Below are 17,248 nucleotides of genomic sequence, written 5' to 3'. Positions count from 1 at the left end.
ACTGACCTTGATTCCATATCCAGCCATGTTTATTTTCGGATTTGGGTTGGGTCCGGGCTATGTTCATTTTTGGATTTGGGTCGGGTTCGGGCTAGATATGGTCCAGTGCTTTGGAGCGACAACGATAGGTATATCCAAATTTCCAAATTTCCATCCAAACTGATTGCATATTTCGCCTCTCCAACTGCCATCCATATCCATCGATAATGGACATGCACACAAATTTCTATGCGTATGATAGGATCCTCCCTCCGAATAGCCCAGCGAACCCATCCTACCCATTACTATACTCTTGACGGCTTGACACCCAGGCGTGACGCAGTCCACAATTCAGCACCCGCACAAAAATTTCTATGCACGCGCGCGGAAAGTATGACTCCCCCGTCCTCTTCTCCCCACCGCGGAGAGGAAACCAAATGAAACCACCTCAAAGCCTTTCCCTCCTCTGTCACCTATCTCTCTCTCTCTCTCTGAGTACTCTTTTTCTTTGGGTTTTTTTCTCGCCCAAATCTCTTCCGATCTCGCTCTCTCACCGCCGGAAGAGAGGAAGAGACTACGCCGCCGGCGAGATGGGTGACGGTAGGCTGGCCGACAAGTTCTTCCGGATTAGGCGAACTCTTCTGGAGATGCTGAGGGACCGGGGCTTCTTGGTCACCGACGCCGAGATCGCGATGACCAGGGAGCAGTTCATCGAGAAGTTCGGGATCAACTTCAGGAAAGAGGTTCTTGATTTCCATCGCTCCAAGAGGGACGACCCTTCCGACATAGTACTAATTTGTTTCTTTATTTCATCCCCTTCTCTATCGCTTCGTACACTTTTTTTAAAAGAAAATAGTTAGATTTGATGGTATTTTTTTGGTCCATTTCATGTACGATTTTGTTCTTTGGCTACTTCTGTTGACGGCTGGGTTTATGTGCTGGTTTATTCGGTGCTCTTTAGGTTTTGAGTTTGTAGCAGATTGTAATCTACTAACAAGCAACAAATCTTAGAAACCTTTTTTCTTTTTTTTTTTATTTGCAAGGGTTTTCTACTGATGCTCTGCAAGAGGGGAGTTCCAAGTCGAAGCTTCGTTTTTTTTTTCTTTTTGATTTTGCATGGATTTTTTTAGGAATGCTCTGTGAGAGTGGAATTCCGAGATGAATCTTGTTTGTTTGTTTTTGATTTTGCATGGCTTTTCTACCAATTACCAATGCTCTGCAAGAGTGGAATTCCAAGTCGTTTGCGAGTTTCTCCTTTTGGCCATCCTTGATAGGATGGAAGGGCTTTTTTTTTTTTTCGGTGTGCGGCGCATGCAAGCTTTGATTTATTCTAAACAAGCAGTATCATCTGTGAAAGGAATATATTTGGGAAAGAATATTTCTGTTTTTGCAACTCCTGGTTAACTGATATGCACTTATTGTTGGTAATATTTGACGGTAAGTGAAAGTATAACAGGAAACAATGTCATTGTTTCTTAGTTGAATTATTATAAGATTTCTTTTCCCCTTTTTAGTTGATTCATCTGTGAGAAGATTGTTAGCTAGAAAAATAATGTTCTTCATTGTCCGTACCAGTTTATGATTATTACCATGTTCTGATAATATTTAGGTATACAGCTGAATATTGTTTGCCATCATAAGAATGAATGGCAGAAGGGCCACTGAAGAATCAAAAGATTAGTCATTGGACGTTCTGCCTTTTGGTTGAAAGGAACGAGTGGGGATGCTTGACCTTTATCTTATGATGGGTCTGCAGATGTCTTCAAGTGGGAGAGCATTTGGCTTCAAAAATAAGTAATAGGCTCATTTGAGAATGGTGGTTACTACTAGAGAAGATATTCATTTGATTAAATGTGAAATAATTTGCTTATAGATAGGGGTTGATGCCTTTCATGATCATGAACATTTCTTATCTCGTTATTACGGTATAAGATTTTGGTTCAAAATGTGGATCACTCTATTTCCTTGTCGGGATATTGGAGAAAATTGAAGTTGTTAGAAGCATGCACCTGTAGTGTGGATTGCAACTAGAAGAGAAGGCATTCTATGAATCTAAGGATATAAACACTGGGATTTTCTGATGCTTTTAATATTCAAGGATGTTTCTCTTCTAGATATTATGGCTTCTGATGGTAACAGAGGACTCCATAACCTTTGGCTGAGATTATTGTGCTGGGATGTTACTACGAGAGGTGCCAATGATGATCTTTTGTGCTAGTCTATGGCATCCAATCAAAAGGAACTCCTACATTGTGAATCTTTTTGACTTGCTTCCAGGGCTATAGAGGAGGCAAATTTTTTGGAATGACAGATCATTCTGTTATCAATACCTTTCAAGTCTCTTGCTGTGCCATTGACCACGTCAATGTTGTAGTTCATGGAATAGCTTGATGCTGACTTTAACAAGCAAGTCAACAGAAGAAGAGTATTGATTGTGAGTGCTATTGCCCTGCCAAGGCAGGTTTGGTCGGTTGGAGTATTCTTCTGGTGGTTAAAAGGAGGATTTTAAGGTTGAAGAATCAGATTCATAGTTTACTCTTTTGGAAACTTTATTTGCAACAATTCGGGGCTTAGTAGAGAGACAGAGTTGCTACTTATATTTGAAACATGTTTTTTGGTTCATGATCAATGGATTCCTGTAGATGCCTTTCATCTAAAAGATTTAGGGTAGCTAAACTTGTTTAGTATGTGCAATTTTCATGGCTTTGCTCTTATTTATGAATTGGCTGCTTCTTGTGAATGCGGTTTGGAGATTGGTGGCTAATATTCTAGATTAAACAAAGTGTATTCCAATATGAACAGAAATATGAACAGGTGCTGTAAAATATCAGAATTCTCTTCTATTCTGCTAGTTATTCTTGTCCATTTGCTTATTGGCTTTTGTTTCATTTATGGTATTTTGTTTATACTATTATCTTTGAGGTTAGTTTGATGCATTCTGTATATATGTGTGGGGGGAAGGAAGGGCTGTCTGTGCATACCAATTTTGTTGCACCACTGTTTTTACCATAAACTGTATAAGTGGGGAGATCTATGACTTATGTTTGTGGGTTTTTTTCTCTTATTACAAAAACTGGCAAAATACTTATTCTTGTGGAGATCAACTGATAGGTTATGTAAAAAGTGATTGAATATTATCCTTTTTTTTGGACCAGATATGTGTTTTCTTTGTTGAGGACAAGCTTTGCATAATGTCGCTCGAGGCTTATCTAACGCAAATGAATTCTGCAAAAGTCACCAGGGCAATATTTGTTGTCAAAGACAAGCCAACTCAATTGTTCCTGTGGGAACTGGGCGACCATTCTGCAAAACACTTGGAGGTTTTTACGGTGAGGTTTCCATTGCATTTAATGTCTAGATTCATAGAAACATTTGAAGGAGATTGAAACAAGGAGATTTTCCTGTTTATTTTTTAGAATTTAATTTTTAAATTAATATTTTTTTGCAGTAAAAGATTACAGAAGTATTGTTGTCTTTTTATTTTTCTTCAAAGAGCTAATGAGCAGTTTCACCACTAGTTATTTTAGCAACCTACTTCAAGCTAGATCCATTGTCCATTAACTATTGCAGACCTTGCTGCCTACCAACTGATCATTTAAATAGTTTTTGATGTGCTCTCTAGTGACATCTGGGCATGCTATGCCATACCGGCCCGAATTGGACGGTACAGAGCATATCGTACAGTACCGTACCGATTTGGTATCGATATCCGATACCGGTGGCGTACTGACACTCGGTAAGCCAAAAAAATTCCGTACCGTACTGTACTGATACTGTGCTAGTATGGCATGGGTACGGAATCTGGTATCGAGACGACGAATCTTGCATCTTAGCAGACCACAGAACCTATAAGATGTTGAGTTGAAGCTGAACTTTTCACAAAATAGGAAAGATAGATATTAAATCAGGGTCTTCCTAATCAATAAATAAAATAGAAGTAAGGGAGGAACAAATTCCTGTTAAGTATTACATGGGTCCACTAAAATGTCTTCGATGAATCTTCAAAGAATTCTAAATTTAAAAGGTTTTCTGTTTATACCAGAAGAAGATGTTGGTCTTTTAATTTTTTGGGGCTTCATGAGTCGCAAAGAAGGCCATGCTGATGGTATTTTGCATCCACTTAATATGAACTGTGTTAGAATCCTTGTGTAATCATTAACTTTTTGGCATTCCTAAGTCTATTATGATGGAAAGTGAAGCACTTGACCTCTGAGAATTCTCGCTAGACTCCTTGTTATGGGTCTGTTTATGATTGCACAGAAGTTGAGTCTGAGTACTCAGGACATTCTATGATGGCTGGAACCTCTAGTTAGGACATTCATATGTTCGTTGAAGTAAGACCTCCCATTTTGTAGTTATTTCATTAAAATGAATTATTAGCTGAGATTTACTCCCATGTTAGGCAACTTTACTACTGGTGGTTCCATATTTCAACTCAAGGACCTATTAAAAAAAAAGCATGTATCTTCTTGACTGATTAATGCCTTAAACGAGATAGTCTAAAAAAGAAAGTTTTTTTTTACTTACTAATCTATCCTTTATGCTTGTATTTAGTATGCATATGTTTCCTTTTAACTTGTCATATCTAACTTAATTCCTGGTGATGTTAATGTTTCTTTCAATTGTTTCTTCTTACATCCATCTTTATATATCAGTCAAAATTGCACATTCTTTATTAACTTATGTGGTAATAGTTTATAGAATATAGTCTATCCCCTAATAATATGCGGGGTAAGCACTTTTTTAATCAAATTTTCTTGTGAACATTTGAATATATATCACATATCTAAGTAAATGCTAAGGAATTTTAGATTCAAGCATGAAATTCTAACAATTTAATCCATTATAAAGTTATACTAATTTAACCTACCATGTCTCATTGAATTGATGCCCATTTTGCCAAAGAATAGTAATCAGTGGAAGTTCTTATATATGAAATTACATGTAGCCTTAACCTGTTGTAGGAGGAAGAGCTGTTAGTCAACATTTCAAAGAATGTTTTTGTTCCAAAGCATGAATTGCTTACTAGTCCCAAGAAGAAGTTTTTATTGGAGCGATACAATGTCAAAATCACTCAGGTACGTGATTTGCTAGTAATTATATAGTTAAAAACCTTTCCTTCATTTCATTCTCTTAATCACATTTCCCAAAGGTTTTTGATCATTGTTTTACAGTGAAAATTGTGAAAATACTCATATACCATAAAATTGCAACTTAAAAATAAGTATCTCTATTATTTTTGATTTCAAAGAGAGCAGAAAGCCCATGTTCCATGTATGCTTTTTTTTTTAAAGACATATTTACAGAATTCTATATAATAAGATTTTTATAAAGGACCACAAAGCAAAGTTACTGAACTGTAAATATTAGGTTTGTCTTGTTTTCCCACAAGAATGACTTAAATCTATGCTTTAAATTACTATGGTATTCAATATAGTCTGTAGAAAATAATTGTTCTTGTATAATTTTATGATTTTTTTTTTTTGCATGATATAGTATCTTATTATGCAAATGAATTTCTAAAAGTGCCATGGCCCATCTTGACCTACACTACACATTGCAATGTAATTAGATCAAATGCTTGTCTCGTGTTATCTTTAAATTTTGTCACACAGTGAAGTTGTTTTTCTGCTTTCCTACATTTCCCAGGTTGTTAGCTATGTATCTTTTCCTGAATTGTACACTAATTTCATGTACAGGAAGTGTTACAGAGTGCAGTGATAAGGCTCTTATTTTTTTTTCCTCACTGACATATTGACCATCATGAATTTCAGCTTCCTAGGATCCAAGTGACCGATCCAGTGGCCAGGTACTATGGCCTTGTTCGTGGAGATGTAGTAAAGATTACCCGATCTTCTGAAACTGCTGGTAGATATGTTACCTACCGCGCTGCTGTCTGAGTTGGTACTGACTTCCAAGCTTGTATAGCTTAATCTGATAGTTGAGAGTAAGTCTACTTCTAGAAATTGGACACCTTTAGAGGACCTTTAGGCATGCAATGTTTTTGTGATGGTTTTTCATCAGGTTTAGGTATGTATGCTGGCTTTTGGAGACTGGCATTCAAGAATTGACACAAGATAACAACAGCTTTCACATAGCCTATAGCTACAAATCATTCTCACTTCATTATTTGAACTTTCTTATAGGTTAATTTCAAAGCATTGGTGTATTCTTATGAACTGGTATTGCATTTTTCCCTTTTTTGGGGAAAAAAAAAGGGCAGGAGGGGTGGCAGCAGTTCTCATTCAAGGATATTTACTAGAAATCTGGATTAAGCTCCTCCATAATTGAACTGTACATTCAAACAAATGTACATTAGAACAAGTTCTAGTTTGGGCATCTGCTGCTTTTTTTTGTGATCTCCGGTCATGTTACTCATGGAGGAAGATCACTTACTCTAGTTCCAGCTGAACTGGTGAAATACCATACATATTTGAAACTTGAGGAGGCATATGTGATGTCTGGGTTCAATCACACACCAGACCAAGACAAAGGGAGTAAAACAAGATCCTTTTAATGTGTTCAACTATGGGGAATATGATCCTAGTTTTTTTTTCATGTTGATCTGTCCCATTGAGCATGCTTGGCGTCCAGTGTATAGCCTCCCTATCATGGTACGCATTGCAGGCTCCATCCTTTTTGTTTTAGTCCATTTTTGGCAGACACAAGGGGTTAAACCCCAAGGTTACAATCTAACAAAAGAAGTAGAAATGTCAGCAATTGCAAAATAATTGCATCTCGGGCTCCATCCTTATTGTTCGACCCCTAAAACCGGATCCCTTTTTAATGACACCCGCATGAAACAATTTGCTTGGCTTGGTTTTCTCATGCATATGTAAGTGTATTATGTTGCCAAATGTTTTCCGTCCACAAATAATATATCCCTCATACATATCATAGCCTGCCATCATCTGAAGGAAGCTCCTAAGCTGGACTGGAAGGAAGAAAGCTAGAAATAAATTGTTCACAAATCAATTTCATAAGTTAACTTTAGCATTAATTGTGATTTTTGGGGGAAAAAAATCTACATCCATGTTAAATTATCCGGACCAGATTTGAATACTTCATGGATCAACCAAACCTCGAGATGTAAACCTGTACCATCCAAACCAATTCCAGCTCTCTAAGGAGAGAGGTGTGAGTAGGGCTTTGACCCCCAAGTCACCAGGTTCTAATATCTGTTCGATCTCTATCCTTTTGCTTCCTTATATCTACCTTATAAAAACGTCGCTTGCCGGGACTACCAAGGAACCTTCGAACGAACCCGACGAGTTGGATTTGGTTTCCTTCCCTAGCTTGAACCATGCCGTTTCCTTCCAACCATCCTCGGCTAAAAAGGGCATCTCTGTCCTTTCATCATTGGATTTCTCCTGGCCGTCCGATTCAAGGCGGACGGCATTGATTTTAACCGGAGACGAGGGTGGCTGGTGCGGTAAATAAGTCGAAGCACGTGGGTGATTTGTAATCGGAACAGATGACGGGTTAGGTAAATAATTCAAAGGTCAGATTTTTTTTTTTTTTTTTTTTTTGGTCGGCGTCTTCTCCCTCACCTCGATCGTCTCGAAGGTCATCGTTTTCTCCTTCTCGCTCCTCTTCTCCTTGCTCCTGTCCGTTCATCGACTGCAGGGATGCCGTCGTCGCCCGCTTCCCGGCCACGGAGCTACCTCCCCTTCCCCTCCACTCCCCGTGTCGACAGGCCGCCGGCCGCCTCCCGCTCTGCCGCGGAGCTGGGAGTGCAGTTCCCGCACCGATGCGCCGCCCCCGGCCAAGCCGCGTAGAGCCGTTCCACGATCCCGTCTCGCCGTGCCCGGAGCAAGAACAAGATGAGGCCGATAGGCGTGGAGGCGGATGGAGATCGGGGGGTGGCAGATGAAGAAGAAGGCGGCGGCGGCGGATGGAGAACGGGGGGTGGCGGGTGAATATGGTTTCAATCGGATGGCGAACGGGGGGAGGGGCATGGAAAAGAATATCAAAAAATTTGTTTTTTTGGAAAATCTTAAAAAAAAAAAAGAGGCTGGGCTAAGCCAACTTTAGAATTGATTTGCCATCCTTAATTTTGACTTGATCAGCCAAGTCAGAACATAAATTATTACAGTTATATTTCTTTTTAGAGAAATTAGTAAAAGAAGGGAAGTTGGTAATCTATTTTTAACCGGCTGCTAAATACCCTCATTTATCGGACGGTCAAGATATCTCCCATTCTTGGATAAAATAATATTAAAGGGTGTCGTCGCAAAATTCAATATAATATAACAAGCATGGTTGGCGTGAGACTTCGGCAGCGGTAGCGGCCGGAGGAGGAGGAGGCGATGGCTGACGATCTGATTGGGCGGCTGTACCGAATCCGGCAGACGGTGATGCTGATGCTGAGAGATCGGGGGTACCTGGTGGTGGACTTCGAGATCAACATTGTAAACCATCTATAAATAGGATCATAAATAGAACCATGAAGGGTGGCGTACCTGAATCCATGGATTTTCTGAATGATCAAGCTTCGTTTCTTCCTCTTGGCCCCTGTTCAAACATCCGGAGATGGAGTCCAATTTTCTGTGTTCGCGTTATGGGCAGAGGGTGAGACCCCTTCGAATATCCTACCATCAAGGATATTATTCTTCCACTTCTCTAGGAGTCAGTTACGGTAATCATTCTGTAACTGACCACGTTGTGGTCATATGGGTCAAAACCCAACATTCTCCCACTTGGCCCATATGACCATACTTTGGTTAGAATGATATAAACATTAGGCGCGCATCATTCTAATCCACAGTCAGTTGGGTCATCATAATACCATAATTAAACAACTTACTAATGCGAGTCAAGGGGGTTCCACATCAACATAATGACATAGTTCCTTCCAAGTACTACAACACTAGCAAATTATTTAACCACAGTCTATAAATGAGAAGTATCTTTAATGGTCAAACATTATGTCTTTGTCAGAGACAATTCCTGTAATCATACATTCAAACCCATACATGTACATATATTTGAAGAACAGAAAAATCAGAAACATAATCAATTATATCTAAGCGTCAAAGAAATAAACATAATGCAATCCTCAATTAATATCATGGATTACAACTAAGACCCATTCTTTCAACATGCTCTTTAAAAGTCTTCGGTTGTAAACCTTTTGTCAAAGGATCGGCAATCATGAGCTCTATCCTCATATTTTCTATAGACACATTTTGTTTCTGAACTTCCTCTTTGACAACAAAATATTTAAGCTCAATGTGCTTGGCACCATTAGAATATTTGTCGTTTCTGGAGAAATGGACGCTGCAGTATTGTCACAAAAGATTCTTAGCGGCCTGGCAATAGAGTCGACAATCCCAAGTCCCGAGATGAAGTTACGCAGCCACAAACTATGAACCATGGCCTCAAAGCATGCCACAAATTCTGCTTCCATGGTGGACGAAGCAGTGCTTGTCTGTTCGGCACTTTTCCATGAGATTGCTCCTCCAGCTAATAGGAACAAATAGCCAAACGTTGACTTTCTACTATCTACACATCCAACAAAGTCTAAATCCGAATAGCCAATCACCTCAAGGCTATCTGACTTTCTATATGTAAGCATGTAATTCTTTGTTCCTTGCAAGTATCTCATCACCTTCTTTGCAGCTTTCCAGTGATCCATCCCTGGATTACTTTGGTATCTTCCTAGCATTCCAACTGCAAAACTGATGTCCGGTCTGGTACAGGTCTGAGCGTACATCAAGCTACCAACTGCAGAAGCATAAGGTATATTTTCCATCTGCTTACGTTCCAATTCATTCTGTGGGCATTGCATGAGACTAAATTTATCCCCTTTCTGAATTGGAACAACACTGGCTGAACAGTTCTCCATACCAAATCTCTCTAGAACTCTGTCTATATATGCCTTTTGAGACAACCCTAACAATCCACGTGATCGATCACGAAATATTTCAATGCCTATCACGTAGGTTGCCTCATTCATATCTTTCATTTCAAAATTTTTTGAGAGAAAAACCTTAGTTTCATACAATAAGCCAAGATCACTACTAGCAAGCAATATGTCATCAACATATAGGACCAAAAAGATAAACTTGCTCCCACTGACCTTCAGGTATATACACCGATCAACAGTGTTTTCCTTAAAACCGAAGAAAGTGATGGTATCATTGAACTTGCGATACCATTGTCGGGAAGCTTGTTTAAGACCATATATTGACTTTTTTAATTTGCAAACCATGTGTTCTTTTCCCTTTAATGGAAAACCTTCGGACTGGTCCATATAGACTTCTTCATCTAAACTCCCATTCAGAAAAGCAGTTTTTACATCCATTTGGTGCAACTCTAAATCATAATGTGCAACCAAAGCCATAATGATTCTAAATGAGTCCTTTTTAGATACAGGAGAAAATGTCTCTTTATAATCAATGCCTCCTTTCGGAGTGAAACCTTTGGCCACCAATCTAGCTTTATGTCGTTCAACATTACCCTTTGAGTCGAGCTTGGTCTTAAAGACCCACTTACACCCAACTGTCTTACAACCTTCGGGCAAATCAACGATATCCCAGACTTCATTCTGATCCATTGATTTTAACTCATCTTTCATGGCATCAATCCATTTAGTAGAATCAATACTTTCTATGGCTTGTTTAAAAGAAACCGGATCTTTTCTTGTCCCTATATCAAAATCAAATTCTTATAGATAAACCATATAATCATTTGGAATGGCAGATCTTCTTTCTCTTTGAGATCTCCTTAATGTCATCCCTTGTGGTTCTTCTACAACTTGTTCAGTGGTGATAACTTCATTATGGAGTGTTTGATCATTAATTTGTTGTTCATTGTTATTAAACTGTGTGACAACTGTAGGAACAACAATTTTCTTAGAAGTCATGGGTAAAGGGACTTGCACCCTAACTTCTTGAATTTTCACATTTTGTGGTTTATCACTCCTACTGGTTTCACCATTCTCAATGAATTTGACATTACCGGTCTCTATAATTCTTGTACTATGGTCAGGACAGTAAATCCTATACCCTTTGGATTTTTCGAGATAACCTATAAAGTATCCACTAATCGTTCTAAAATTCATTTTTTTTTCATGTGGATTATAAATTCTGGCCTCCGCTGGACAACCCCAAACATGCAGGTGTCTTAGTCTTAAACTCGGTTTCCTTCCTGTCCATAACTCAAAGGGAGTTTTTGGAACTGCCTTACTAGAAACTCGGTTTAATATGTATACAACGGTCTTAAGGGCTTCCATCCACAACGATATGGGTAACGAAAAATTACTTAACATACTCTTAACCATATCCATAAGTGTACGATTACGCCTTTCAGCTACTCCATTCTGCTGTGACGTTTCCGGCATAGTGTATTGGGCACGTATACCATGCTTTTCTAAGAGTTTAGCAAATGGGCCAGGGTGTTGTCCTGTTTCATCATACCTACCATAATATTCACCACCTCTATCAGACCTGACAATTTTCACCTTTCTATCTAATTGTCTTTCAACCTCAGTAATGTATACCTCTAGGACATCCACTGCCTGAGATTTTTCATGCAACAAATAGACATAACCATAACGTGAAAAATCATCAATAAAGGTGATAAAATACTTCTCTCCACCAAATGATGGGGAGTCAAAAGGCCCACAAATATCTGTATGGATAATTTCAAGAAGTTCTTCACTTCTTGTGGCAACTTTCTTTGTGTGTTTGGTTTGCTTTCCCTTAATGCAGTCTACACACATACCGAGATCAGTAAAGTCTAAGTTTGACAAAATTCCATCCTTTACTAATCTCTCTAATCTTTCTTTGGATATATGACCCAATCTTTTATGCCACAAGTTAGAAGATTTTTCATTTATCAGGTTTCGTTTAATTCCAACATTACGATGCAAGGTCATAAGAGTTTCAGCAAAATGATTATCAAGATTTACTTTATATAAGCCATCACACAAAACACCAGAACCAAGGAAGACATTGTCTTTGAAAAGACGCAAACTACCATTTCCAATTTTAAAAAAATATCCTTCAACATCAAGTTTAGAAACAGAGATTAAATTTCTAGAAATAGAAGGAACATAAAGAGTCTGAAGCAAATCTAAATGACAACCAGTATTTAAAAACAAACGATAGGTTCCAACAGCTGTTACAGGAACTCTAACCCCATTCCCCAAAACGATAAAACTCTCATTTGGATCTTGCATCTGGGTTGTAAGAAATTCCTGCATCGTATTTGAAACATGAACATTAGAACCTGAGTCAAACCACCAAGTATTAGAAGGAACTTCAGTAAGGTTTGATTCAAAAATACATAAGCCAAAGGCTCACCTTTCTTTTCAAACCATGCCTTGCGTTTATGGCAGTCCTTCTGATAGTGTCCCAATTTCTTGCAAAAATGACATCTATCTTTGTTTTGTTTCTTCTTATGAACCTCGGTATCATGATGAGGCTCTTTACCCTCGGATGGTCCACTCTTCATGCCCTTTCTTGGCTTCTTCCATTTCTTCTTGGCTCCATGACTTACAAGATTGACATAATGATGTCCTTGTTGCTTAAGTCTTGTCTCCTCTTGAACAAGCATACTGGTCAATTCATTCACATTCCACTTATCCTTAATAGTGTTATAGTGAATTTGAAATGATCCAAATTGAGGAGGCAAGGAGTTCAAAATAAATTGAACTAAAAAGGATTCATTCACATCCATCCCAAGAGCCTTCAGCTTAGCAGCTATATTTGTCATTTCAAGAATATGCTCATGCATCCCACAAGTACCATCAAATTTCATGGTGGTAAGCTTAGCCATTAATGTCCCAGCCAGAGACTTATCAGCAGATCGGAAACGTTCTTCCACAGTTTTCAATAATGCTTGAGCACTGTCACATTCAGGAAGCGTTGACTTGATATTATTCGCTATATTCATCCGCATAAACATAATGCTCAATCTGTTCGATCTTTCCCAAGTTTTATAAAAAGACCTTTCTTCCGAGCTGCTCAAATCAGTAATGTCAGCCGGTTTCTCAGATCGGAGTGCTAAATCAAGATCCAGAACATCTAGATGAAACTGGACTTGTTCATTCCACTCTGAGAAATTAGTTTCATTAAAGATCGTAACAGATGAAGCTTGCGAATGAAGCGAAACAGGAATAGATACTGCAATAAGAAAATTAACAATAAGAAAATGCTTACAACATTAACACTTTGAGTTAGCAATAATGATGAATAACATAAACAGTATTACCATAATACACCTTTGGGTAGTAATTATGAAACACTAAATTACTATTATGGTGATTCCCAATTCACCTAGGAATAATTAATGATATAGGTCCAAAATTCAAATAGGTCTGTTGCCTTTGAGCATCCAATACCTATTAAATCAAGGATACTCATTAATTATCCTAACTCAGCAAATCAATCATTTGAAAGTGGTGCACCTTTGGGCCAATCCATAATATCTCATGATTGAAAAACTGTAAGTCATAATTTGCGAAGTCACTATCTTAATACCTGGGATTAGAGTATTTGATGACTTGATGTCTATTAAACATTCTAGTTGGGTTACTTTGGCAACTACCAAACTATTTCATAATATAGACATCAAATTAAAATAATGACATTGCACATAATTGACAATTCATAATATGACAAATTAAAATAAAACATGTATTTAATATTTTACTAATCTACACAATCAGTACATGTGTCATATTATGCTATCAAGTATACTAAAATGTAAAATAAATGACAAATTTTTTTATCACATTACCCTACAAGGACCTCTGCATAAATAATATGTTTACAGGGACTAAATTAACATATTTTGAGGACCTCTGCATAAATGATATGCTTTACAGGGACTAAATCAAAATATTTTGTTTCTTATAGCCCTGGAAGGATGTCAGCATAAATAAAATGTTTCACAGGGGCTTAACAGAAACAATTTCATCTTTTAACAGCCCTCTAAGGATTTCAGTATAATTAAATATTTGACAGGGACTTAATATAAACATTTTCATCTTTTAACAGCCCTCTAAGACTTCAGTATAAATAGAATGTTTCATAGGGACTTAACAGAAACATTTCATTCTTTTAACATCCCTGGAAGGGCTGTATGCATAAATAAAATGTTTCATAGGGGCTTAACAGAAAATTTTCCTTTTATTGGCCAAACGAATTCGGGTTTCGGGTTGAAACCTAAAAAACCCGAACCCGTTATGCCCTTTTTTTTAAATGCAGCGGGTTAACGATTACGGGTTCGGGTCGAAACCCAAAACCCGGACCCGTTATGCGTAAATTAATTTTTTTTTTGTTTTGTTTAAATGGGAAGAGGAGACGGGTCGGCCCGACCTGTCTTCTTCCTCTTTTAGCGGCGGGCTAGGGTTCCGCCGAACCCAGCCCGCCTGCCTCCGATCGCCGGGCGGCGAGCGCACCGCCTGCCTCCGGTGGACTCGCCGCCCGATGGCGCGCCCACCGGCGGTCGCACGCCAGCAAGGGCAACGCCGGCGGGTTGGGGTTCCACCGAACCCAACCCGTCGGCCCTTAGGAGCTGCGGGCGGCGATCATGCCGCTGGACGAAGTGCAGCCCGACGGCGCCACCCGGATGGACCTGCCGCCGGACGAAACGTCTCCCGACGGCGTCACCCGGGCGGTCGCGCCACCCGCACAGACTCCGATGAGATTTATCTTCTATTTTTTTTTTTAATCGGGTGGGAGGGAGACCATGGCCGGCGGCTACGCTGGATCCTTTGTTGGCTCTCGGCACCATATGTCGGCCAGATATGGCGTCGGCTCTCGGAATCATCAAAAACCCATCCAAGGACAACGTAATGGTCGACTCTCGGCACAGTATCCCGGCGTCCCAGTGACGGCCGGTCAAGATGGCGATGATCAGATCGCCTCTATGCTGGCCAAAACGACCATTGCCTTGTCCCTGTGATCTACCCTTTTACTGTGATCTGGTTCTAGGATGAACCAGGCTCTGATACCAAATGTAAACCATCTGTAAATAGGATCATAAATAGGACCATGAAGGGTGGCGTACCTGAATCCATGGATTTTCTGAATGATCAAGCTTCGTTTCTCCCTCTTGGCCCCTGTTCAAACACCCGGAGATGGAGTCCAATTTTCTGTGTTCGCGTTATGGGCAAAGGATGAGACCCCTTCGAATATCCTACCATCAAGGATATTATTCTTCCACTTCTCTAGGAGTCAGTTACGGTAATCATTCTGTAACTGACCATGTTGTGGTCATGTGGGTCAAAACCCAACAAACATGACCAAGATCGACTTCCTCCACAAGTTCGGCGAGGGCGTCAAGCGGGAGGACCTCCTTATCAACAAGTCCAAGAAGAACGACCCCGCCGATCAGGTAAATCCTCCCTCTCCTTTCCTTACCTTTTCTCTGCCGATCTCTTAATTCTCTTGGATTTGACGATTTATTCTCTTCTTAATTGGATCTTTTAATTGATATGTACGTTAAAATTTGAATTTTTTAGCAGAATTTTTGTCTCAGCTGATTTCTGAATGCTCAAGAATGCTTCTGGTTGGATATCAGTTAATTTTTCATAAGATTTTGTATTCAGGTTCCGGTTTTTTTCCCCCAGTTTGTTTCCGTTGTTGGTGACACGTAGACTGTAACTACCTCTAAGGAATTCCTCGTCAGTCTTGTTGTTGACCATCTTTGGTGTTGTTGTTTTAGATGGGATATGCCATTTGTGTCATTCATTTGAAACATGAATTTTATGGCAAAAGGATGTGAACAATCAGTTATACTTTGGAGTAGCTGCGGTCAGTTGTCGACATTTTTTCCTTCAGGTACTGCATTTTATTTGACTCTTTAGCTTAATTGTGCCTTTGAGAAGAAACCAGCTTCATGTTATAAAATTCAACATCTTTCCCATTTTGTCGAGACTCTTTCTAAGTCTCGGGAATTCCGGGAGGCTGCTCCTTTGATTCAATGAGCTTAAGCTGCAGCTAATAGGGTAAATCTCTGTACATGCCAACTGGCCACATAGATCTTATGCCAAGCACTTCCCCTGCCTAAATTTCCTCATGTAGAAACTCAGCACCATTTTCTAGAAGGTTATAACAGAGTGACAACCAGCCATAATGTCTACTTGATTGTTCCATGAATCCTTCTCAACTTTGAGTTGTTTTTATGGCCGACACATACTTGATGGGAAAAAGGTTTGGGCGATAGTAATGATGATGGTGGTTTTGGAATGTAGGAATCTTTTTTTTTTTAATTTTCTATGTTACAAAAGATTCTGTGTGTTGCTCTAAAATGAGCTGTTAGAAATCTTGTTGTTATGTGATCTGCCTATAGGAAACAAGTGTGCAAAGATTGATAGTAGAAAACTAGGGAGACTGGGAGCAGGGCTACTAATTAGATGCAGCTGTCACCCTTCTGTAGATGCCTCATCAGGGGGGGCTCTTGGTGTCATAGAGGGTAACGAAAAGTAGGAAAGTGATAGCATCATGTTTCATGTCATTTGCGATGACTAGGAAATATGTCCCACAAGTAGATTCTCATACAAATAGGGATCATCATAAAGTGCGTTAAATTTCAAGCATAGATGTCTTGACAGATAAGAAGTGCTTGGTTAAGTATGGTGCCTGCACTGGAAAACATAATTTTCAGATGCTGAGTTGCTTCATGTGCCCTCAACTTTCTCTCATTCTTATCTTTCCTGCATGGAACAGATATATGTTTTCTTTCCTAACGATGAAAAAGTTGGTGTGAAACAAATAAAGAAATATGCCGAATTGATGAAGGCAGAGAGTGTTCCTAGAGCAATATTAGTTCTTCAGCAGAATCTGACTCCATTTGCAACATCATACCTTCAAGAATTGTCTCCAAAATATCATTTGGAGATCTTCCAGGTGAGTTAAAGAACATTATTTGTGCATACATAGTCTTGAGATCAACCATCAGTAAAGTGAGGAAAAATAGAGTTTTCATCTTATGGGTTCCATGCCAATTTCCCTTTTTTAGTAGATTTTCTAAACCATGGATTATCGATGATGTCTTTGTGATGTTTAACAATTAAATGCAGGAAGCTGAGCTCCTGATCAACATTAAGGATCATGTTCTTGTTCCAGAGCACCAATTGCTTACAAATGAGGAAAAGAAGACTTTATTAGAGCGGTATACTTTAAAAGAAACTCAGGTATGCTTTAATTATCATACGCTCATCAAGACATTTCATTTATATGTAACTTTATTAATTGCAGATTTTGATGCCTATATTCTTTATAATGAAGCCAGATAATAATCACTCTAGCGATCC

General features: G+C 39.1%; 1 protein-coding gene across 1 annotated transcript in view; it reads left to right on the top strand.

Annotated features, from left to right (window-relative positions):
* The first annotated feature begins 436 nt into the window (after window positions 1-436).
* LOC103706260 (uncharacterized) overlaps window positions 437-17,248 on the top strand; it is a 28,417-nt gene continuing 11,605 nt past the window's right edge. Inside the window, exons 1-8 of the mRNA XM_088702130.2 lie at window positions 437-767; window positions 3,135-3,308; window positions 4,944-5,057; window positions 5,754-5,873; window positions 8,268-8,389; window positions 15,234-15,327; window positions 16,662-16,841; window positions 17,015-17,128. Of these exons, the coding sequence (XP_088558256.2) occupies window positions 570-767; window positions 3,135-3,308; window positions 4,944-5,057; window positions 5,754-5,873; window positions 8,268-8,389; window positions 15,234-15,327; window positions 16,662-16,841; window positions 17,015-17,128 (1,116 nt within the window). The 5' untranslated portion in view covers window positions 437-569. The remainder of the gene's footprint in view (window positions 768-3,134; window positions 3,309-4,943; window positions 5,058-5,753; window positions 5,874-8,267; window positions 8,390-15,233; window positions 15,328-16,661; window positions 16,842-17,014; window positions 17,129-17,248) is intronic.

The sequence above is a fragment of the Phoenix dactylifera genome, chromosome 8 (assembly GCF_051530095.1).
Source record: "Phoenix dactylifera cultivar Ajwa chromosome 8, Ajwa_hap1_PhDact_Kaust_v1.1, whole genome shotgun sequence".
Classification (NCBI taxonomy): Eukaryota; Viridiplantae; Streptophyta; class Magnoliopsida; order Arecales; family Arecaceae; genus Phoenix; species Phoenix dactylifera.
The sequence above is the reverse complement of the archived record's forward strand: the minus strand, read 5'-3'. Positions and strand labels throughout refer to the sequence as shown.